Source organism: Arvicola amphibius, chromosome 4 (assembly GCF_903992535.2).
Source record: "Arvicola amphibius chromosome 4, mArvAmp1.2, whole genome shotgun sequence".
Lineage (NCBI taxonomy): Eukaryota > Metazoa > Chordata > Mammalia > Rodentia > Cricetidae > Arvicola > Arvicola amphibius.
Window position 1 is genome coordinate 74,510,111 of NC_052050.1, and position 25,872 is coordinate 74,535,982.

The window sequence follows — 25,872 nt, forward strand, 5'->3', positions numbered from 1 at the left end:
AGGGAAAACAGAGCTAGGGGAAATCACAGAAATGGACCTGGACTGTCTGTAAATCTGCTGGAGGTAGCTTCCCCATTACACAACTTATAGAATAAAGAGCCTCCAGCAGACAAACCCTACAGTAAACGTCCTTGCAGGGAGCTAACAAGTTCGAGGCGGGCTTTGCTATGCAGGGAGACTATCTCAAAAGGCAAGAAAACTGGACAGGTCCTGACTGAGGGAGCACCTAGCCTTTTTCTGTGGTGGGTTTTGAAACAAAAACTACTCTGGAGATGGAAAACTAAGTGTTGAGGTCCAGTGAGAAAGGGGAAGGGGTCCTTCGTGTCCTCAGAGGAACAACAAAGAAAAGCAGGGGCTGGGAAAAATGTCTTGAGATAAATGCTACCAGGAAAACCAAAACCCAACAACAGCAAGAACACACTCAGGTATAAAACATTTACTTCCTTTAAAAACTATATATATTTGAGAAAGTGAAGACATACTTCTCAATTAAAAATAAACTAAGATTACAGGGTTCAAGCGCAAATGAAGACAGCCTAGCCCACTGCCAGCAGAGGTGGCTGGACCGCTTTGAAGTAACAACATTTGAAAGCTCCCATTCTTTGAAACTAATTTAAACACACAGAATTGTTGAAAGATTAAAAACCGCAGTCAGCTAATTACACCCTCTCTCATCTCTTATTCAGCAAATGAATCACTTTTCCTGCCCACTTAGCTGAGGTACATGGATTTCTGCCTAATTAGAAATGTTGTAGATGGGACATTAGCGAGAGCGGAGCAGGCCAGGGTGTCTCTGCTGCTTCATGTTTAATTCCTGACAGCAGAGCCTGATAACAAAGAATAGAGGAGTCATTAAATAGTTTTAAATTATTTATAAAAATTACTTTGCCCAAATTATAATTATTTTTCCCCAAATGGCCTCGCATCTAGTGGAGTGAGGGAAGAGGCGGTTCCACGTTGATTTTAATGAACATTTTAATGTTATATATAACAGAACATCATGAATACAATGGAAACAAAGTTGTATCAATTGAATAAAAAATTTTCAACATAAGTGGGGAGGTAATAATTCGATACTTATAGTATTTATTTTAAAAAATATTCCCAGCTTGAGGCTGAAACATTTAATTTTGCATTCCAAACTCTAGCATCATGATTTTCATGTGAGCTTAATGCAGAATCACAGCAGGAAAACAAAAAATTTAATTAATTTCCTTTATTTGTCATTAAATCAATAAAATCTCTGACTGCTACAGGTCTCCTTTAATAATATATATCGAACTTCTATTGGAACCATATTGCTAATGCCGTATTATAGACACTCGAAACCCAAACAAAACAAATACTGTATAAAATCTAAATGTGAACATGGCTGAGTCCTAACATTTATATTTAACTTAAGATTTTAATGCATTTTTACCTTTCAATTTTTTGAAAAGACACCAAAAAAGATAAAAATAAATATTTTTCTCTTCTGACTGTTTCTGACTTGAATGATGGCTACGGGGAGGTGCACGGAAGGCAGCCTTGCCAAGTCAATCACTGCGAAGTGCAGCCACCACCTGCTGCAGACAAACAACACAAGAGGTCTTCCTTCTCCAGCTTTTAAAGGAAACCGCAGTGCAGTCCTGAAAAAAAAAAAAAAGCTTTCCCAGTTCTGCACGGGGCAGTTATAGAAGGAGACATGGTGAAGCTCACAGCTATGCCAGCTGCGGACACAGGGGTCAATCCCGTAAGAACTCAGATGGCCTGTCAGCAGTGTTGCTGGGACCTCGGCAAAGGTATATACATCAAGCTACCTTTGATTTAGCCATAATCACATATGTATGCCTTTTTTTGGACAAAAATATATATTTTTATAAAAAACTGATCATCCAACTTTAATGATTTCATATATGGACTCGAGAGTGGTAGTGAAGGAACAGACCCAATTGTGACAAGGCGACTGAGGGACAGAAAAATCAAGTTCCTCAGGAAAAGCAAAGTATAAAGTTAGAGAGAAGCACGTTTCCTCAGCCCTGTGCCAGTCCTCCCATGGACTATCCTGTGACATGCGCTCTCCAACTCGGAAAGGCCTTTGCGGTCTCCTCACCATGAGTTGGGCATCTTCACTGGGGAAATCGATCCTGACTGCCTCGTCTGAAGTGGGTTTGTGTTGCTTCTGAAACAACAGACACTTCACTTTATGCCTCAGACTTTTTGGTTCTTTATGTGGGTTATTTAATTAACTGATAAAAGAAAAGGGAACTGCTTAGCATTTTCCATCCCAGCATCACCGACTTGCAGCTACACATTCTTCTTCCACTTGCTTCTTTATGATCTTTTATTTGCTAAAGTTGGCAAAGTTTGCAAAGGCATCTTGCTTGGGCTGCACAGTTCCAGAAGGCATGGCCATGTTGGGCACGCCCATCCCCACTGGGCCTGTCAAGCCCATCCCCGTGGCCGACAGCCCCATGTTCATGTTCATGCCCACCATGCCCTGGCTCATCACTGGGGTGTTTCCCAGAGGGGCCATCCCCATGGTGCCCGTCATCACACCGGGCATGTTCATAGGCATGGGTCCCCCCATCAGAGGGTTAGTTTGTGGCCGGACAGGAAGCATGTTTGACGGAGAACTGAGGTTCACAGCTCCAAAGCTTTGCGTCATCACATTCAGAGGCTGTTGCATATCTACCAGGAGAAAGGAGAAAGGTGACTTCAACAGAAGTGAATTCTCAGGATTCTTAAGATTCACAGAGCAGAAAAATAAGACACATTTTCCTGACTGTCAATACTTCTAAACCCAAGAAGAGAAGTTGATTAATTTGTCCTGGTTACATTCAACAAATATTCAGAAGATGTTGCTTTGGTCTCCTAGAGACAAAAACATGACCCCAAAACATTCCTACGAAATCCATTGCTGAATCCTTCCTAACAAACTGTCAAAAGCAGTGTCTACCAAAAGCCTTAAAAAAGTTTCTATTTGTTAACTCAAAATATTACATAAAGGAAAAAGCAGATGTACAGAATGTATGCAAATTTTTATGGTTTAAAAAAGAGTTGGAAACAATTTAAATGACCAACAGGGAGCTGTGCGATGGTATGAGGGGAAAATCTAAAGATCATTTTTCTCTGAAAATGCTCAACAGAGGATAAACCATCATGTTAATGTTGTTAAATGCAAATACCAAGAAAGAAAACAGTACATATATCCACATTATCACTCAGCACACTGAAAGAGAGAAGACAACATCCATGAGACAGGGCCCTGAGCTGGGGAGTTCAGATGACTTTGTTTCTTCTCACTGTTTACACAAAAAGCTGTACAGTAATTCTGAAAAAACAAACAAAACCCAACTTCCTACTTTGGATCACTATGGAGCAAAAGCTGTACCACTGAGCTCTGTCTCGGTGCTTGGGTTTCTAACACAGTCTCCTATGTAGTTCAGGCAGTCCTAGTAACTCAAAAGCCTCTTACGTGCTGGGACTAATGGCATGTACTGCTCTCAGAAGTATTTTTATTTTAGAAGACCAGGGCCTTAGAACTCATAAATCTTATCATACCAGAAGCACAACACAGAGTTGGTGTGCTAGTAGAAGGGGTACCAAATGAACACTAAGCAGAAAATCTTAGGTGAATATGGTTATCTTCACATATACCCCCATGTGTCCCCAGTGTATACCATCTATATTTTAATACAGAAGATCTGAAACACAGATGGGCATTTGAGGTAACTTACTCTGTTGTTGAATCATTGTGTTAAGCGATGGTTGCTGGGGCTTGGAAGGTTGCATACCAGGTAGTAAGTTGTCTAGGCTGATGTTGACGCTGGGGTCAGACCAAGTAGAGGGCAGGGTTTTGCTGGCCGACTTCTGGACCATATCTGCATTCTGATTATAGAGAGGGTTAGGCTTCTGCAGCACTGCACTAATGTTCTGCAGAGGCTGGAAAAGAAAAGTGTGATCTGGGAATAAGACAACACCTTCACCACGCACCAGCAAATCACGGGAGTCCTCATGTTAATACTCCAGTGCCCTGAGAAACTTCCTAAATGGAGCCCTCCGAAGACTCTGGGGATTCTCCCGTATAGCAATGCCCAGTTCTCTAGAAGATACTATCTCTGAAAAATGCCCAGGGCAATTACCAACTTGAGGTTACTATAGGCCCCTACCCCAGGAAAACAGACTGAGTAGACTCCAAAGGGCAGCATCTGAGTAGCAGCAAAGAACCATCTGCCAGGTTAGCACAACTGGAGGTGGACAGGTGGAAATGCTGCCTTACAAAACAATGCAGGCCGGTCTGCTATGTTATAAAGCCCAAGCCATCAAGCAGCAAGTCCACTGCACAGGGCCTGACTGGCGTTTCCCAGCTCTGTGCACCTCTAACTGCCTCGAGTGAGCGCCTCCAGTGGCACTCATACATGCATGGACCCGCAAAGGGAAATTCAGGAGAAAGAAGCAGAGGTGCATGGTGGCTACTGAAGATAAGTTTATAAAGGGACAGAAACAAGGAAAGGAACGGGAGAAAGAACTACCAAGGCAAAGGGTCAAAGAAGGACAACAGAGGCTAAAAGAAAGCCCCTGGCCCTCTCTCACAATCACCTTTCTGCTTCTTTCTTCCCCTCCTTCATCCCAATACCCCAAAGATGAGAATCTATACGTTAAAACAAGTGATTAGTATCAGAAACACACCAGCAACTCAGTCAAAACTAACAAGTTCCAAGTACAACTCAGACACTCTTTCACCTCTGTCCATTCAAATTCTACTGTTAAGTAATTTGTATTTAACTCCTAAAATGTGAATTTAAAAACTTCCACTAGTTTTCCTTTATGAAAATGAAGGTTGACAACAGGCCCAGAATGGGGGGAACATTTATCACTGAGACAATGGTTTTCTACATGAGCAATGATGTACAGAGAAACTTGGATAAGACAGAACCAGAACTTATTGACTATTTTCCATGGGTCAAACAATGTATCTGCTCCCCAAAACAATTTTGTGACCCGACAGACTTCAGCATGTCTCCTTGTGCCAGCTACCATGCTTGGCATTTTAGGGGCTTATGTAGGTAAGATGGCCTTGCCCTCTAGAACACACCTGACTCTACCAAGACACAGTGGGTGATTAGCACAACCTACAAAACAGGCACAACCCCACCTCTGTTGTGCAGTCACGTGCCACTTAATGGTGTTTAGGTCCACAGTAGACTATGGGAAGGAGGGTTCCTTGTTGTCTCACACTAACCCATCAACTTAGCAGGTGTAATAACAATTTCCAAAGGAAGCAGACAACTTACCTGTGATCTTGACATAGGCAAACCAAGCCCCACAGTGTTAGTGCTCATCAGAGAGAAATTCATACTCTGGGAAGACGTCATGGTTGCCTGGGATGAGCCCATAAGATCAAACAGGTCTGAGGAGTTTGAGGCAGCAGGAGGTGGGCCTAAAGCTGGCTGTGAGCCACTGATGAGTTCTACTGCAGGCTGTGGGGCGCTGCCAAAGAGCTCACTACCAGAAGCAACAGGACCTGATGGGGCTTGGTTGAAGGCACTCCAGTCACCAAAGTCTCCATTCCCACTTGTTGCTGTTAGCAAGACAGAAAGAAGGCAGAGTAAGAAGCACTCTGAAGTGCACAGAGAAATGCAAGCTCTACGAACCGCAGCTAACTGAAGTTGATAGAAGCCCATGCAGGTTAGCATCTGTGGGTCACATCTCCATCTGGACATTATCCTTCCTCATGAATATTACAAGACTGTTAACATGGTGGCAAAGAAAAGAGCTAGAACTCTCAAAGTAAAACCTACCTCTTGGCAGGTCTGTTCATGATACACAAAAAGCATCATGAAATGACTCCAACCAAGTCTGCATCAATTAAACACGTGGGACTCAAAAAGGGAGGAAATTCTATACTGGTTAACTTCCTGCTGGGAGTGAGGACAACTCCAAAGAGTTCAATTTTGCTCATCATTTAGAAGATTCAAAGAGAAATCCAGTTGTAAATTATAGCTGTGTAATTGCCGAAATCCCAAGTTCATGATAAAAAATTTATTAAGAACAACAGAAATCATGAAAGTGTGGGTATTAATACATTTCTGTAAGAAGTTCTCCCTCTCCTTTTGTTTTCATGGACTCCACAGTGCTACTACCTAGACTGCCACTCCAGCATGCTGACTGCTTAGTGTATGTCAATCAACAGCAAGGGGAACTTATATCTGAATTGAATGCAGTCTGAAGGGTCATATATTGAAGGCTTAGTCTGCAGTTTGTACCACTAAGAGGCAACTGGATGATGACTGTGTTAAGTTTATCAATGGGCCATTTTAGTAATGAGTTCACGCAGAGTAGGCCATCAGGAGGTGGGGCCTGGCTGGAGGAAGGGTGTGCCTTTGAAGGGTACATTTTGCCGCAGCCCTGTTCTGGCAGCCTCTCTGCTTCCACTCTGAGGACAGCAGCCTTTCTACCACAGGTCCAGAAGCCAGCTGACCCCGGAGCCTCTGAAGGTGGGAGCCAAAGGAGACTCTCACAAGTCCTCTCAGAGTGATGGAAAGCTAACGCTTCAAGCTAGCTTTAGAAAGTCACCAGTAAGAGCTCATATGTTCCAGAGGCAAACTATTAAAAAGCAACTAATCAGCTGGCTCCTCTAGACCCGACTCTTAAATCTACACTGTAAAGATGGAATAAGGGCACATGCGGCATCAAATATTATTACTTTGGACAATTCAAATGAGTGTACTGCACAGAAATGCTGCATAACTATCTGTAAGACACTGATTACCCAAGCAAGTCATAGTTGAACATTAGTCTGACTAGGCTACACATGATTCCAAGTAAATACACCTGTCCTTTAGGAAGGGACATCTGCACGAACAGGAGTCAGTGGCAGCTGAAACAGCAGAATGTAAAGAAATGTCATTTATGGACCATCATCTGGAACTGTAAGTGCACAGCTCCACGGTCTCTACGGTCTGGGAATACGTGTCTAGCCTGAAAGGTCACCTCCACAGCAGCACTGTCTCATGAAGAGACCAGTCACAGGATGCCTTCAAGCTTGCACCCCTCTATTACTGCAGTAATATGCAGCGTCCTCAGGAGAGAAACCCCACACTGTGCTGACAGGTTCAGGTTAGAGCGGGGCTGCTATTCTTTATCCAGGGTTCTACTATAACCGGCTGTTAATCTTTACAAGACACTGTATTAGTCATTTTTACAATTCGTTCTTCATTATTAGATATTTTAAAACCATTTAAGTAAGGCTGCTGAATGAACATAAACTTTATCCTAATTTTCCATTTGCAGGATCCATTAGGCAGAATATAGTGGAAATGGGCAAAGATGCTGCTCCATCTGAAAACTCAGCATCGGGATGATTAATCATGCAAGGACAAGATTTCAAACGGTGCAGACGCTGTTCAGAAATGATTAATCACTGTTGTGGGTTCAGCCCCTGTGTGGTGGTGATCAGACTATATTAATCACACATATATGGATGGAGATGTATGAGAAGGCTGAACTAACATATTCAAGTTATTTGCATACTAGACAACTTCATATATACAAAAAAAGTCAAGGATTACCCAGGAAGCCTGTACAAGTAGGCCATGTTTACTTCTACTTTGATGTGCCTATAGCACATCAGCCTTGGGAAGGTGTGGCACACTTCCAGAAGGAAGCAGTTAATCAATCACAGATCAACTCTAGTTTGGGGGAAAACACTTGGAATTTATAGAAGGAGGTTGTCAAAATAATGCAAACTATCCTCAAAGTTATGCGCTTTTCTTCCTAACCACTTCCCGAACTTACATTAGGTATCACCCAATATAAAGTACAACCCAAGTTATTATAACAGCAACAGAGTCTATGTGATCTGGAGAGTAACACTGACTCAGTTACATACATTTCTTCCCTGGCCCTCATGTCTCTGATTCTTATAGCTATTGTTAAGTGCTCTCTCACACTGTGGGCCACCCAGATTCTATGAAAAAAATACCACAATGCCTTCACAACCTGAGGAAAAAGACAAAAGGACCTTAGTCTGCACTCTCCAGATCTCTAGAGATATAACTATCTATATAAGGAACCATGGTAGGTGGTGTTTATCCTTAGCTTGAGAAAGCTGCCCATTTTCATCCCTGGAAAACCAGGCCAACTAAGGGAAACACTAATTATTGTGCTTTTGCTCTAAAATGAGACCAATGTACTTACACTCATCCCTAGAGGACTAAAGAGTATGTTATTGATATAGGTGGGGTTTGCTGGCTTAGTTTGAGTCGTATACAACTAAGTTAACTGATCTAGCACACCCAAGACACTGACCCAATTTATCTTGTGGATAAAATGATTGAGAATTAAGAATTATAAATACCATAGGGATTAAAAATGCTGATTTAAAAGCTCTGTGTGTATGCATGTCAACTTTTCTGATAACTTTCTACAACTTCTGGTTGTGGACAGTCAAATCATCTCATACCTTGGGAAGGGAAATTGCCTGATGCAGCTGCTGAGCTGAAGTCAGCAAATCCCCCAAATAAGTCAGTGGATCCTCCTAGAAGGCAAAAATGGGGACAATGTTTTGAACCATTACAAACAATTTCAGGAATCCTTTGCAGACAACACACAAAAATATGCCACAGGAGAGGCCCATGCTCACCATATAAGCTGGCCTGCTTGCCTGTGGTTCTCCCAGCCAAGCTTCTTGGACTCCTTGACTTTTTGACATTTCTTCCCACAATCTGTTAAAACTTTATCCCTCCCTCCCCCACCACACACACTGAAAGTAACCAGACCCAAAGTCCATACATCTCAATGGACTTCTATACAGTTAGGATAGTCATTCTGAAGCTGTGGACCTTCAGATGGAATTTTACATTTTTACTACCAGATGTATTTCCACCACCACCAACTGAAAATTCCATGTTAGACTGAAACAAGAAAAACAACTGACTGTATATCCTCTTTCAAAAATGATACAGAGCAAACCATGAAACCAAAAACCAGACACACACACACTGTGGAGGGTGTCAGCATCAGATCTCCTTGGAATTAAAGTTGTAGGAGGTCGTGATGTGGATGCTGGGAACTGAACTTGGGTCCCCTGTAAGGGCAGTGCATGTTCTAAACCGCTGAGTCATCTCTCCTGCTTCCAATTTCAATGTTGTTGCTGGCTTTTGTTTGGTTGTTGCTTTTTTTCTCCCATGTCAGGATTTTTCTGTGTAGCCCTGGGTTAACCTGGAACTCACTTTGTAGACCAGGTTGGCCTTGAACTCACAGAGATCTGCTTGCCTTTGCCTCCCTAGTGCTGGTATTAAAAGGCATATGCCACAACCACCTGGCTTACAGTTTTATGTTTTAAAACAAAAACTTGGGGAAAAACTTGAAGTTGGTTTGCAAAAAAAAAAAATCAGTTTGAACAGACAATGGGAGAAAACTCAGCATGATAATGTTGCCTTTTCCCTCTTGTTCACTTCACAAAAGATTAAATACCTTTTCATTTTTTTTAACACACGGGGGAAAATCAGCTTTTTGCTACTATTTACTTACTCATTCTTTTTATTGTGTATATGTGTGTCTCATGACACATGCTCTGGCACACAAGCAGAGGTTATAAGTCAGGATCCAGGAACAAATTAAATTCAGGTCATCATGCTTGTGTAATCTGAGCCATCCTGTCAACCCTTGTTACAACTGCTAAGCTGATGTGTTTAAAATGGCAAAATCACAGCCACTGGGTCAATCTCCTTCACAATTGGTACAATACTACAAAGGTCAGGGATTTACTTTTAAGATCTAAAACTTTAAGCTGCTGTCTTTATTTTTGTCCTTAAGGTTTTACTTCTCAAGAGTCAGAACCTTAGAAGTCTAGAGCAGCAGCTCAATTATAGTGCTTTTAGTGTTATGTGAACATTACACAGGTTACATCACAGCTGCTTAGCCTGCGGTGCTTAGAAACTAGCCAGGTGGGACTGCAACATCTGGGCGGCACTCAAACACCACCAGGGACAGCTTCCAACATCTGGTGCCATTTCTGAATTGCTTTATCGCTGCGAGACATTCTGCCCCATCTGCTATCCTCAGCTGGGTTAATTAAAGTATAACCCCGCCCCTTCTAAGATGGCCAGCACAATAAAGGGAAGAATCAGTTTCTGGTACATGTGTGTTGCTCTTTCTTTTGAAGGTCCATTTACTGCAGCCAACTATCAGCAGGTGTAACTACTTCCTCCTTCCCTCTTCACACCGCACCATTACACGCACTACAGACACATCCTTACAGCAGCCAGCTAATGCCAGCCACAGGCTCTGCACTCCTACCAACACAACCGCGCCCATGGCTATTTTAACACTCATCCAAAGGACAGTATCAGAGTACTTTTGTTTCATTTTGTTTCTTTCCTTACAAGGTAAGGAAATATGGTATATGGAAATAGGTATATGGGACAAGATAAAATGCTATGAGCACAAAGAACGGTGAGCTAAATGTGCATACTACAGACAAGCACACATATTAAAAGTTAGCAGGGAAATGAATGTTGCAAACATTGGAGCTTAATATTCATGTTTGTTTTCCATGTTCCTTCATGTTCAACATTTTGATCAAAGTATACTGCTAACAGGATGACAACTTCTATTAGCAGTAAGGGATTTCAAAACAGATCATTTTAATTTGCTTCATGCAGGCAGTAGATAAAACACCAGTAATTTTTATGCTACACACAGACCATCAAATCTGAACTAGTCTAAAGTTACAGAGAAAAACCCATGCTGCAGATAAAAGCGGTGAATAGCACAGGTTTTAAGAAGCTTTTCATGAATGTGGTATTTCAGTGTGTCAGGTCATTCCCTTCTCCCATCTACACAAAACTATAAGCATCAAATGTCCATGGCAACTCCTACCCACTCTATCCACTCACGTGCGGCTTGGTTTCTACATGACCTGAGGAAGGAGCAGCAAGAATGGGCACGTATGCTCTATAGCACGGATCTGCCCTTTTCTGATGCAACACAAAACCACCTTTAACTGTAAGAAGTGTTTCAGAAATTACACACCTGTTTCTTCAGGGGCAGGCTTCTCGGAGGAGGGAGAAGCAAGGTGATGCTCTAACAGCACAAGTGCCCATGCTCCAGCACCTCCCCTATCATCTAAGGAAATACAGGGAAGACTCTCTCTAGGAGTGCTACACGAGGAAGGCTGCTGCTTCTCAAATGCCATTCCTGCAGATTCCCACACGAGAGCTGTCATCCTAAATGAATCACGTCCTCCTGCCTTTCCAGGGCAGCAGGGAGGTTATTTACAACCACCATCTGGGAACATGAATTTTCCAAAGCAATACTGGGAACAAGAAAAAACATGGACAGACAGTGCTTAAACTACAAATGAAAAATTAAATAGTTGAATTCAATGCACTAAAAACTGAAGAGTTTTAGTATATATAAAGTTAAGTGACTGATGAAAGAGAACTTTTAAATAATCATTAAGAATAAATACCTACACTAGAGAGGAAAAAAAAAGCCTAGACCACCAGTAGGCAAAGTCACAACTGGCCTATAAAATATAATGTGTTAGAACCCAGTACTCAAAACGAAATGTGATTCCTTATAAAACAAAGATTCCAAAAGATGTAAATGTCCTGTGTTTGGAACAGAAGAATTTAGGAAAATGTCAAGCTAAGAAACCTGAAGTACAGAAAACAGATCATTAAGTTAAAAAACTTAGTGGTGTAAATCACAGCAGGTCAGCAGACAAGCTGTCCTCAACTATCAAGCCTCACAGCTTGGCCACATAATAAATGCTAATGTCCATCTGACTGAATGCGCACAAAGTACACTGGGGAGGCAATGTGCACACCTGGGAGGCCAATGTAGAAGGGTCAGGAGTGCAGCCAGTCTGGGCTGTATGGCAAAGCCTCATCTTAAAAGCATTTTACAAAAATAGTCACCAAAAATTTTGACAGCTACCTTTATATATTTAATTTGGTGCAAATTAGTTGTTTCCCACATTTAAAAAGTGGACACAATCGCCAGGCATTAGTAGTGCACACCTTTAATCCCAGCACTTGGGAGGCAGAGGCAGGCGGATCTGAGTTCGAGGCCAGCCTGGTCTACAAGAGCTAGTTCCAGGACAGGCTCTAGAAACTACAGGGAAACCCTGTCTCGAAAAACCAAACAAAAAAAAAACCAAACAAAAAAAAGTGGACACAATCATCATCACCTCATCACCATCAGTGAAAAATTCCCCAACAATAATTTCGAGTAAACCCAACTTAAAGATAACTTCCATCCAATGCACGCTGATGTGCTTTGATTCCAAGTCACATAAAATGCAGTTAAGGTCAAATGGCAATGGGAAATTTGGACTTAACACATGCTGTTGTTTTTTACTTGACAAAAGGAATTTAGTCTATACTAAAACCTATTAACACAGCTGTTCTAGGTACTGGTGACATATTTCTCTCCACTCCCAAGAGAAACACATCTTATAGAGCAACAAGACAAGACCTAAACTCTTAATCAGAGACACAAGGCCTACAGGGTGGACCCATTCTAAAAGAGAAATGAAATGGTTTTAGCACTGTTTCTAGTTGGCTTAGTTTCTAATTTTAATACCAATTTTCTGGCATGGTCTTAGGAAAATGCTCCCTTAGAAATGAGCTGGTATGTAGGAGGCACTACTACTAGGAGCCTGCAATGGAAGATCACAACAGCACAGTTATCAAAACAATCTCAAGAGCAAGCCGACAGCCTAGGTTCTGCATGTGCAGTTTTAAATTTGGTCAGATGGTCCACAGTGATTTTAGCAGACACTCTGTAAAATGCTAGTTATGAAGATGTAATCACATGAGGAGGAACGGAAGACAGGAAGAAGCAGGAAGAAGCACAGAGAACCTGAGTGTGGCTGGTGGAGACACTCATCTGATGAGTGGTACAGATGTTCATCTGCTTGCCTCACCGTCTGCAGCTGGATTACTGGCCTGGCAGCCCTGTGATAAATACAGGACATCTGGCATATCCTTACACACTCTCATGTGCAAGTGCTAAGATTTAAATCTAACTTCCTTCTGTGGCAGAACTTCAAATTAAGACCTATAAGTTAAATATACTATCTCAAATGAAATAATTAAAAAGTATTTCTGATGTCAAACCACGTTCAGCTGCTTTTGAGATAATATTAAGATAAATTTTAAGGGCAAGAAACCTTCCAGATTTCCTTTAAACCCTTCCCCAGTTACTGTATTAGTATTAACTACTGTTCATATACAATTAGTCTACCATTTATACCAGAGAAGAAAAACCACACAAAGGTTTTTTTCTGCTCAAAGCAATCTTGGGATCACAGAGGAAGAAAGTCACATCCACACAGCTGACCTTCCTAGTTAGTTAACTCTTCTTTGACTGTTCCACAGGAGCACAAAAGGGACCTTTCAATATTTTATGCCAAGAAGTCCAAAATAATTGATACTCCCTGACACGATATCTACATTAGACGGCTGTGTGCTAACCACTAGTCCACACTATAGTTCAAATCTTAAAGATACAAAGACAGCACATCTGCTGTTAAATAACCGAGGCAGTGGTTTACCACGGAGAGCACTACAGTCTCACCAAGTTACACTAATTTTAAGACAGTTATAGAAGAGACTGGAAGGGAAATGAAGAATCTCAGAACTGGGTTAAACTAGATGTCTTGCAAGTTTATTCCTAGCTCAGTAATTTTATGACAGTAGGCAAGAAATAAGAGAATAACTGGAGGTTCTATATTAATCACACATACTAATCTATCAGTGAAAAGTAATTTACATCATGGGCCTATGCTTAAAGCAAACAAGCAAGTTTAAAAACAGCTTTGCTTCTGAGAATTATTACACCATTTCTAAACAGCTGCACTCTACACACCAGTCACACCCAATCCTGCTGATCTTCATTTTAATGTAATGAACTTTAAACAGCCTTAGAAAAACTAATCTTTAAAAAGCTCTAGTTTTGAGCTGTTTTTATTTGGAGTAGAGTAGTTTATTAAGACTACAATCATCAAGTGCAATCCTATGGCATCAATTTACTTGGATTCAATTTTTTAGGAGTTACTCAAAATATAGCACATGCTGGAGATCACAATGAAGACATCCTCAGTCTCATGGATGAGAAAGGCTTGGTCCTTTCTGTCCAATGTGATGTCTCCCTTCTCTTTCTTCTTTTGACAGCTCTGTGTATGTTGTCCAGGTTGCTCTGGAACTCCTCAGGCCAGGTGACCCCCACCCCTAACTCTGCCTGCTAAGAAGTGTAATTATAGGCACATGCATTCCGCTTGGGCCACAGACCTCTTACAACATGCTTGATGGGGATACATATTCATATATTGTCCCTTTCCTCCAAAGCACCAGCATGTTTATAACTAGGTAACAACAGTCAATTACTTTGACTAATGATTACTTCTTCCACTTGACTTTTCCAGAGCCTAAGAATTCCATTTTAAGCACCCAACCAGTGTCTGGGTCAGCAAATGCACGCTGACAGATGAACAAGAAGGTAAAGAACACAAGGCATATCTGATTTGACAACCACAATGAAGGTTTAGGGAAAATCATGAAAACATGCAGGGTAACACATCTTTTTATAAAGAAATTTTAAAATGTTAATTTTCATGTAATTTTTTTATATCTTCAAAATTACTTGTAGAGCTTAAAAATGCAAACTACAAAGCCTCCAAAATCTTGGTGGAAAATTTTTTAAGTATATTAAACTCTGAAGGAGGAAGCAGTATGGAGAGGAAGCCAAACAGAGAGTAAGCCCTGTTAAGACAAGTTACAGTGACTGATGACATACATTCACTAATACTGGTGACTACCACAAACAAGTCTTTTCTCCCTCAAAACCTAAAGATCGGAAAAAAGTACAAAACAGAGCGACTTACTTTTCAAAGAATGCTTTGATATGGGTGCAGGCATATGAGATAAAAAACAGCAATGGTAACCCCAGAGACACATTCAAAAAAGCCACAGGCACTGAAGACAATAGGGGAAGAGGCTACCAAATTATTATCTTCCCCCATCAGGCAGTTATGTAATTCTCTCCAAACAGCACACTAAGTGCTCATATTAACATCATATTAGCAAATCCAGAAATATTTTTTGCAGGACTGGAGAGACAGTCCAAAGTCACCCAAATGCTTGGCAAGTGTTCTACCAACGAGCTGTATCCCCAAACCCCTTTCTAAATTTTATTTTGAAATGAGGTCTCTTTAGGTTGCCCAGGCTGGCCTTAAATCTGTAACCTTTCCTGCCTTAACCTCCTAAGAACCAGTGATTACAGGCTGCATGACAAGACCTGGCTAATTGTTTTTTAAGAGACAGGATCTCTCTACATAGTCCTGGCTGTCCTGGAACTTGCTCTGTAGACCAGGCTGGCCTCAAATCATAGAGATTCACCTGCTTCTGCCTTCCAAGTGCTTGGATTAAAGGTGTGTGCTACCACACCTGGCTAGAATTCTTTTATTCCATCTTTCACATAGCATTAGAAAGTAAACAGCAGAAACCGCGTTGCTGGAAAGAAGGAGCCTTACCTGCTGATTGGCTGTTGCCATCAAACAGGTCAACGAGGTCCCCTGATGACTTGCTGCTCGGCACTGAGGGCTGAAACAGTAGAACAGTGAGTGAGCTTACAAAGAATCCAGCGCCAACCCCCAACTTTGACAGAAATTATGTAATCATCTAAACAAGGCTAGATTTAGATTTCTAAAAGAAGTAACAGAGGAAGAGCAAACATCAATCACTCCCTATATAATAATCACTGTGAAATTCTATCAGATAAGTCTCTTTTCCCCTAAACAGTTCTCCCATGTTAAAATTTTATTAAGGAAATATATATGTGTGAATGTTAATGCACACGAGTGACATGGAGCTCAGAATTGGGGGGATCAGATCTCCTGGAGCTGGAATACTGTACGGTGATTCTGAGCTGCCTGATGTGGGCCAGTAGAAGCATACGCCATCTCTCTAGCCTCCATAATACATGGATGGTCTTGCTATGTAGCCCAGGGTCGTCTTGAACTCAATCCTACTGCCTTAGCTTCCCAAGTGTTGGAATTCCAGGCACGCATGACTGAACCAAGTTCTAATAAATTAGAAGTAAATTTTAACTCACTTTTCTTCATACTGCACTTCAATGTGGGAAAGCACTGCACTTCACACCAACCATGGCACAGCACTAGCCTGTTCTTTTATCTTTTCTCCTAACTGTCAAATATGCCCGTGCTTTCCCTAGTGAATGGGCTGAGACTGGGGATGCTGGTGGTATGAGATGGGCACAGATGGGCACAATGGGATTCACAACCTCCCTGTGTGAATGACAGTGCCATTTCTACCTCACAGGAAAAGTCATTCAGCCCCAGGACAGGTTTCTTCTCCCAAAGAGATCTCTTGCTATTAATGACTGAATAGGGCATGCCAGATGAGCAAATAATATGACTGATTAAAAGGCCCCAGCTTACTAAGGCAGGAATTCTGAAAGCAGTTTACGAGAATAAGGCAAACATGCTGTGTAGATCCATGTTGTCCACACCTTCGCTGAAGACTGAGGTGTGTGGGTTGAAGCATTCTGATCTGGGCTGGCTTTGTCCCCTGTGTAATGTGCTGCTGCTCCGAGATCAATGGTTTTGGAAGGGTTAGCTGTGCGCTTGTGCCGGGTTGTGGTGGTCTCCGTGGCCTGTGTGATATGGATATGCTTCGTCGTCACTGTTTCCTCTTCGTCTTTGAATTCACCTTTGGGAGATCTGCCTCTTCTTGCTTTCTTTTCTTCATCGCTGTCACTAAAAGATATTAAAAATGAAACAACATAATAAGACTTGGAAATATTGTAAGATGAAGTCCTTAGTGGTTTGAGTGAAAGAATCAAATGCACTAATTCCAAAATTCGACACTTTGACTGTTTGACAGGATCAACACAATGTTATTTCGGCTGTTGAATAACGATGTGTATGTATTAGGGAGGAAGAGGGAATGTGCACAATTTCCTAGTTAAGTCCAAAACACCCCTACAAAGGGAGGAAGTGATTTTCAAAAATATGCCTGAGCAAAAGAATGTCTAAACTACCTTAGTGTTTGTTACAGATGTAAAACTTAACTAGTAGATAAATACTGTGCAAATGTTTACAATTTCATTTGTCTTCTTTTAAACATTATTACCAACTTTCTGAAAAGATATTGCCACATAGTCTTAGATGGTCTATCTTCATATAGGCAAAGATGACTGACCTCTTGATCTTCCTGCTTCTACCTCCCAAACTAGGGTCTGAAGCTGTGATGCCACACAGGCTTTTCACAGCTCTATTTAAGAACTCAGTGTGTTAGCAATTCTCATGCACTAATCTACGACATAACAAAGACTGGCTAAGGTGAGGTCTGCGGTGCACCCTTGTAACCCCAACACCTGGGAGGAAAGTCAGGAGCTGAAGGCCATCGCTGGCTGTAGAATGAGTTTGAAGTCAGCTTGAGCTACCAGAGACTGCCTCGGAGGGAAGGAAACACCAGACAGTAAAACTTCGATGGATGGTCGGCCCTATCAACTGTCACCTGAGAATGAATACAAACACAAAGCCAGGTCTTTTGAAACTGCTGCATTTAGCTCCTCTGTCACACCACACATTACCTACCTGTCAGCTATGCTTTGTAGAATCTCGGCCATATTTAAAATATTACTGAAACAACTATCTTACTCATGTTAACACTGCAAGTCAACTAATCAAAACCCCTAGAGAGCACGAAACCAGGATTTCATATGTTGGGAATGAAGAGTCTATTCTACTATTAAGCCATTGAATTTTTGGTCTGGGAGCAAGCAGGAGGGAGGAAGAAGAGTGCCGTGAGAACCTGAAATACATCCCATCACCTTATTACTTAATCACAAAACATAAACATACAGCTTCTATGTTTTTCAGGTCAGACCAAACACTTTTGAGGAAGGGGAGAGAGGAGAGTGCTCAGACACTGGTTCTCAAAGTTCAGAGCTAGATTCAAACACACAGATCTCTGGGAGAAAGCAGATATGTTCCTACTGCTGACATAAACTCTGTCCCTTCAAAGACCATGTTCCAACAAGTCCTGAAAAGGGCATTCTAGAGATGTAATGACTCTAGATGACACTGAAAATACACTAAAGTACTCATTTTTAGAGTCCTTAACAACCTATTTCAAAATCAGATTATGGTTTTATTTGAACTTCATTTCCATGACACCCTAAAACCAAACTACTATGAATTATGGGTAGAAAAAAGATGGTATTTAGTTAAAAAACAAACAAAAAAAGCACAAACAACAAATGAACGACAAAAAAAAGCAAACAAAAACAAAACAAAAACCTCCTCATTTTACAGAGGCCCACACAGTCTGATGGGCCTCAGGTTTGACTTCTATTGTTTAAGTTCAATCACTTACATCAGAAAAATGTTTATAAATACAGGCCTGTATTACAACTCTAGGAGCCAACTGCACAGGATTCTTCTGGTCATGTGGACATGGGATGGTAATGTAGTATCTCAGGTAGTTCAATTTCAGCCCTTAACTTGCTCTAAAACAGTTTGTAAGTGTTATTTCTCCAACATTATTTTAGATCATGGAACCATATGTTGTCCAAATGTAAATTATGAATAAAAATTTTATCATGGATAAAAAACTTCAGGGCAAGATTAAGATGCCTGAAGAAAACTGCAGAAGGCAGGACCAGATCACTATAGAAACAGACAGGTGTGGGCAGTACGGAAGAGGCGTGGACACTAAAAGTACTTCTATCTGACCCAGTGTTCAAAGAGACGTGGTTTTTGTGGGGGAATGCCTAGCAGCATCATGAATGGTTCCCATTGTTTGATATGGGGCATTTCCAGGAGGTGACATTCCTGTGAGACATGACTGGAGAAATTCTCACATTCGCCACACTGCACATCCATACTGGTTTCTCAGTTGACAAGTATATCAAATTAACACAATTATCCTTGAAACTTTAGAAAGGAGAGGGGTATGTAGCCGCCTTCTGTACTTTATAACCAAGTTTCAAGTGTCTTCTAAGCGGGGCAGTGGTGGCACATGCCTGTAATTCCAGCACTTGGGAGGCAGAGACAGGCAGATGGCTGTGAGTTTGAGACCAGACTAGTCTACAAAGCAAGTTCTAGACAGCCACCAAAGCTACATAGAGAAACCCTGTTGGGGGTGTGGAGAGAAAAAGGAAGGAAGGAGGGAGGGAAGGAAGGAAGGAAGGAAGGAAGGAAGGAAGGAAGGAAGGAAGGAAGGAAGGAAGGAAGGAAGGATGGATTTAACAAAGTCTGTTAAAAACCAAAAGCTGAACTTCAGATAATATCAACACCTCGAAATCAGACAAAAGCAAACCAAACAGCTGCATAAGCTCGCAGCCCTCCAGTAAGTGGTGGGGAAGGCGGCACACCTGCAGCGTTCCGGAGAGTCCTCCCGGTCTTTCCTCCGGAACTTGCTGATGGTGTCATCGATTGTGCTTCCGATCTTATCGCTCAGCTCACCTAACTTATCACTGAATGGAAAAGCGCTCTTATTTTTATCCCACTCTTCATCCCATTTGGACTTGGGTTCAGGATCATATCTTTCATCTGTGTAAACAATGAAGAAAGAAACAACTAAGGATATTGAATTTGGGAGGTCCACAGTCCTTCCTTCTGAAGACTTTCTCATAGAACATTATTTTTAAGAGAAAACAGAAATCTCGCATAGTGCCACATAAGCTTTGCATGGCAGGGTGCAGCAAATGCCAATCATTGTCAGGAATGCAGATTCAGAAGTGTTTCTTCGTGAGAACGTCACAGCCCTGATGGCCGGCAACCGTCGTGAAGCCCCTGACCCCTGCTGTGGAGAAGGAGTGGAAACACAAAACACACTTCACAACATAAGTCGGAGGGAAATCTTTTAAGTTTTCAAAAGTCATTTAATGAATGACTTTTATTTTTGTTTTTGTCTCAATGGTGCTTCAGTTTTAGAAAAATCTGAGACAACAACAATATCTTACAAGAACAGGAAGTAAAGCTAGGTGCTGTGGCATACACCTACAGTCCCAACATTCAGGAGACAGAAGCACAGTGCCAGTTCCAGGACAGCATAACAGGTCACACTTCCAACAAAAGAACAACAAAGAAAGGCGGTGGAGTGGGGAGTGGGGCAGAGACTTGAAGGGAGAAAGAAGAGAACAAGGCTGGAAGAGTGAGCACACACATGCAAAGCAAACTGAAGACATGGAGGCTGTACTCTAGACTGCTCCAGACTGAAGACATGGAGGCTGTACTCTAGACTGCTCCAGACTGAAGACATGGAGGCTGTACTCTAGACTGCTCCAGACTGAAGACATGGAGGCTGTACTCTAGACTGCTCCAGACTGAAGTTGAGTGAGCATTTGAGATTAAGACTTTAAGGCCATCTAGTGAAATACAACACAGTGAGATACCTTCTTAGAAACAGATGAAAGAGGAAGAATGGACAGACAGACAGGCTGTCTTACCTGACTGAGCAACCAACCAACCTCCTCTAAAAACACTGTTTCCCTAATGGAACTTGTCTGACTTCTGCAGCCCAATTAGCTGAAAGAATCCCATTCTTTGGTACCAAACTAGAAACACTGTAACTGAATGAATTTTAAGGCCTGGGAAAGAAATCTGTAATTTTCATAAAAAGAACTCTAATTTTCCAAACCTTACACTTTAGAACTCCAAGTGTGCCCAGCAGCTCTGAGCTGTGAGGATCTGCCAGAGTGGTGGAGACCCTGGAGAGCTCTGGAGGGAAACATCAGCGATGGAAGGCAAGCACCACGATCTGCACTGGGGCTGGTCTGGAGCTCAGTGAGGAGGTGGGGATTGTGGACATAAACAGAAGCCACCCATTTCCATCTCCAAATTTAACTTAAAAAGCAAACCTGGGATCTAGTGAGATCACATGAGTTTAAAGAAAGAGAAATGATATGAACGGAGGCAGGGTGGGGGGCGACGAGAACAAAACACTCAAAGGAGAGCAAAAGGGACTTCACTCGGAACCCTTGTTACAGGGTGGGATGGCATAGGCGTCCTTTGGGAAAGTTCTTAAACATAATCTGCTGAACTGCCTGCTAGAACCTCAACGTTAAATTTTACAGTACAGGTTTAACGATTTTAAAATATGTGTAGTAGGAGCTCGGAACACAGGTCTGAGTCTGAGAGAAGGCCCAGGTCTCATGAAGCCCAGGGTTCAAACCCAAATGCTGCAGAATGAATAAATGAATGAATGGATCATGAAGTAAAACCACACAAAACAGCTAAGCTGTTATGAAATCCAAAAACCATTAATAAAAACCAAGACTGTTAATACAAACACAGGCTATTCCACTCCACTGTAACACAGAAGCTGAACCAGCCCACTATGATCTTGTCTACAAACTCACTCAACTTTCTGAACTCATCAGCTCCAATTACACACCGGTAACCAAACGGGATACATGCACATGGAAGGAAAGTTGCCAGTGGCAGTTTAGTGGTGCAGTAAAAGTCAAGAACAAAAAGACTACTTGGACAAACCCAAAGACTTTTCACGCTCTCAGAGAAGCCACTACAAGACTTAAGTGCTTACTAGAAGAGACATACATACATACAGTCAATCAATTCAAGGCCTGGCGTCCTTTTTTTTTTTTTTGGTTTTGGAAGAAAAGTTTTCTCTGTAGCTTTGGAGCTTGTCTTGGAACTAGCTCTTGTAGACCAGGCTGGCCTCGAACTCACAAAGATTCACCTGCCTCTGCCTCCCAAGTGCTGGGATTAAAGGCACGCGCCACTACCTCCAGGCTGACGGCTTGGCTTTTTATGTGATATACGAGATAAAAAAGACTGGTTTTCTGCTGTTAGAAACAACTTTCAATACTAACTAAAGGCAGCATTTTTCCTCTGGAAGCAGCTAAGCAAAGGAACAGAAGAGTGAAGATATTTTCCAGGAAATCACAAAATGATAAATTTTGATTTTTTTGGAGATAAGATTCACTATATATCCCTGGCTGGCTTGGAATACTGTATGCCAACCAGGCTGACTTTGAACTCATGGAGATCTGCCTGCGTCTGTGTCCACCACGCCAGCAATAAGAAATTTCCTTTTACCAATATCCACACCTCAACAGAATCCAACTGTAAGCAAAGTCAGAAACAGGCGCAGGAGTTGGAGAGCCTCACTGAGGGAATGCTAAGACTACATACAGCACGAGCTAGGCATGTCACAGCGCAAAGAAGACAGGAGAGGCCCAAGAGACACGCCATCCAAAAGAACTTGTGTGGGTTTCAAGCACTCAGTGCACTATTTTCACATTAAGAATAAACATTAGAAACAAACGTTCAAGCTGTCTGTTGTGTGGCCAGGACTAGCCTCAAACTTACCGTTCTGCTTTAAGCTCCCAAGTGCTAGGACTGCGGTGTGAACTACCACACCTGGATTCCAACTGCTCTTCACTGTACTATGAACAACAAAGAAAGCAACAGCAGACATCCAAGAGCTGGCAATATAGTCAGCCATCTTTTCCCGGGTTATACATTGTGTAATTAAGGGAAGGGAACTGAGGTTTCATGGACTTACAGAAACAGACATGTTTGGAACCACAGCTAAATAGTTTCTGAACTAGAAAGACCAATCTCATGATTAAACTGGCTTGCGGGAAACTGTTAGAGGAGCTTCACTTCTTTAAGAAGGCTAATCCTAAGAGGAGGGTGTGCGCCTCTTTCTTCTCTGATTAACTCAAAATGTTTGTATTTATCTAACTAGCCACAATCAGCAAAACCCTATTTTTTGGATTCACAATAAAAAACAAAGATTCCAAAGATCTAGGCAAACAGGAGTCAAAATATTACATATATTTTAGAATTTTGTGTATTCCTGGGGAAAAAAGTATTTTTTTTTTAAATTTTGTTTTGTTTTGTATTTCAATGATTTAAAATACACCCAAGGCTAAGTAAGTAGAGGCCTGGGTGGCCATGGCCTGGCCCTGATACTCACTGTATCTGAATCCGCCAACGCTGTCTGAGGAGACTCCAACATACTTGTCTTTGTTCTTCTTTGCTTTCTTTCGCTCTTCTCGAAGCCTGTCATCATCCTGTGCAAATTCAACTAGCTCCTTTACCTTCTGTCGAATGTTGATACCTTGATCCTTGCCGTGTTCATCTTGAAGACAGCAAAGGAGAAAGCAAACTTTAAGAACTCTCAGTGTGTACCGACCGTTTCAGAACAGAATTGAAATGAAAACAGCTACAAAAATAACTTCAAATTTTTCAAGGAGGCAAATTATGGCATTAAATTCTAATTTGACTTGATGACCCAGATCACAACTAGACAAGATCAACCTATGATCTACCGAAAGAATTACAAATGTGGCATGTGGAATGCAGATAGCTGAAAGTGTTTTCTATCATATTTTAACGACTAAAAAAGGAAGGAACTACTCAATTTTAACATCCTGATGGTCCAAAAGTACCAAGTATCTTGATTTCCCCAAGTTTGGGAACACTAACTAGGACTCAGTGTAGCTGAACCCTGACATTTTACAGTCATTACAAGTAAAGCAGGCTACAAAATAAAACGCTAGCCGCCCTCTGCCGCTTTCACATTCAGAGCATACTCTGGTCCCGCTGTCGAGCCCAGTAAATACTATCTGGTGGGAGGGGACCAGCTTCAAACAGATGTGTGTGTTTTGGAGCTCTAACCTTCTCTTCCCACATGATTAAAGCTATTCCTTTATGGACACCACAGGGGACCAGTCTCCAGTGCATATTTTAATATAAACCCCAACACTCATGTTGTGTTGGTTCTGTTGTTATTAGCCAGTCCTTTCTGCAAGCTCCTGTCTTCACTAATTAATACTCTAGGGCCCCACGCCTTGGATTCTGCACTCGTCACATAACCAGCAAGAGTCACATGCTAATTAGAGCAGAGAAGCTTCCAAGCTGGTTCAGATGACTGACAACTCCAACTACTGTTTTAATTTGCTTATGAGGGTTTTCTATTGCTCACCTACAAAGTGGTAATTTTCCAGGGATCGCAAATCATAAATGTGCTCTCTGGCGCTTGTAACAACTCGCTCCGATCCATTTCTTATGAGGTAAGCGAGGAGCAGCAACGACTGTGGAAATATAAAGCACCAAATGACTTAATGAAATAAGCTCTAGAAGAGCTCTGGTAGACAGCCACACACAAACACGAAACCCCAGTACTACTAGAGGGAAAGACTTCATGTTAGTGGTAAGGAGTGTGCCCTTTCATTACTGCTTGACCAAAATAGTTTGAACTTCAACCTGAAGTTCCTCTGATAACTAGTTAATAATTACAAACTACCTAGTCAATGGCCACTTTAAATCAAGATTTAAAAAAAAAAAATCCAGTAATTCCGACATTCAACACTAAGTGTGTGATTTAAATGAACCTGGAAATTTTGGGGATTGGCCCAGCTTTCACTGTGGGCATACAGAGGTCAAATGCTAGGGACTTGGGGATATCCTTCTGTCTCTACAGGACCCTGCACCATTATCCTCAGAGAAAATCTCATTCTGATGCTAATGAGGTTTCAAAACCAAAAACCCACAAAAGAAAAATCAAGAGTTTGAGAAGAGTTTGCTGAAATGTCAACTTCAAGGATGCTAAAGGGCGTGGCTTCTCGGCTGAACTAGGCAGACTGGCTCCTGCAGTCTTGTGAACACAGTAGGAACACTCTTCTCTTTCTCATGGGAACCTTCATTTCATAAGCATTCGATGTCTGAGGGTCTCTGCAGGATGATAAAACCAAGAGTACAAACTTACATTTTACTACTCAGTTTTGGGAGTTGGTTTTGAGACAGGGTCTTGCCATGCAGTCCTGGATGGACTCTAGCTCACAGTAATCCTCCTGCCTCAGTCTCCTAAGTGCTGTGGTTACAGCCCTGTGTCACCATACTCAGATTCCATAGTTTTTTGAAAAATAAGTCCAACAATATTTAAAGGCCCTCATTTTAGAGAAAGTTATACAATTTATAGAAATTCCAGAGAATATCTTAGAAAAAAATACCATAAAAAACAGAATTTGTTGGACGTGACGACACATACCTTTAATTCTAGTACTTGGGAGGTAGAAGCAGCCAGATTTCTATGAGTTCAAGATCAACCAGGATTACACAGAGAGACTTTGTCATCTCCGGACCCCTCCAAAAAATTCATAGAATGGGGAGTGATAGCTGAGGTTTCATGATACAGAACCATGCCAACATGGAAACAGAAGTTTGGCTCCCTATCACCCATGTAAATAGCGGGGCATTTACGTAATCCTAGTGCTCAGGAAACGGTCCCATGGCAAGCTGGCTGCCCTAGCTGAGTCAGAAAGCTCTGAGTTCGGTGAGCCCCGGCTCAGAAGCTAACATGGAATGCCTGAGGAAGACATGAGGCAGAGCTCTGGCCTCCACACACATTCAAACTTACTCATGTACAGTACTCACACACCCACAACAACAAAATCCTCCAGCTCAAACAGGGTTTGAATCCTGAGAGCCAAAATATCTGAAGTTTCAAATGTGAGCACTGCTTTAGCACGCAGCATGTTAATATAAATCCTATCTGGCACACAGCGTGCACTGGAAATAAAATTTGAGGAGCAGGAAAACATGATGAAAGAGAAAGCCCATTGCCTTGTTTTAGAAATACAGAAACCGAAGTGAAATGAAATAAACCTGACAGAAGGTGCTTGCACAACGGAAGTGTCGGCAAGCCCACATATTTCACAATAAATTAGTGTCCTGAGCACTGTTACAACAGTTATAAACAAAATTTACACAGAAGTGACAAACATGAGACTCGTTTTTAATCTCAAATGCTTACGTAGTAAACATGCATATGACTACAGGTTCAGTTCTCAGAAATATTCAAATAATTTAGTAGG

At 41.7% G+C, this 25,872-nt stretch overlaps 1 protein-coding gene across 2 annotated transcripts in view; it reads right to left on the bottom strand.

The window, feature by feature from the left end:
- Positions 1-957: 957 nt before the first annotated feature.
- The window catches only part of Clint1 (clathrin interactor 1), a 57,096-nt gene continuing 32,181 nt past the window's right edge, over positions 958-25,872 (bottom strand). Inside the window, exons 4-12 of one of the 2 annotated variants that reach the window (XM_038326638.1) lie at positions 23,982-24,090; positions 22,971-23,135; positions 19,396-19,573; positions 16,525-16,771; positions 15,527-15,596; positions 8,447-8,521; positions 5,277-5,563; positions 3,720-3,870; positions 958-2,670 (exon numbers count right to left, since the gene is read on the bottom strand). In XM_038326638.1, coding sequence (XP_038182566.1) covers positions 2,324-2,670; positions 3,720-3,870; positions 5,277-5,563; positions 8,447-8,521; positions 15,527-15,596; positions 16,525-16,771; positions 19,396-19,573; positions 22,971-23,135; positions 23,982-24,090 — 1,629 coding nt within the window. In that variant the 3' untranslated portion in view covers positions 958-2,323. Of the gene's footprint in view, positions 2,671-3,719; positions 3,925-5,276; positions 5,564-8,446; positions 8,522-15,526; positions 15,597-16,524; positions 16,772-19,395; positions 19,574-22,970; positions 23,136-23,981; positions 24,091-25,872 lie in introns of both variants that reach the window. The other variant, XM_038326637.1, reaches the window with a different exon arrangement.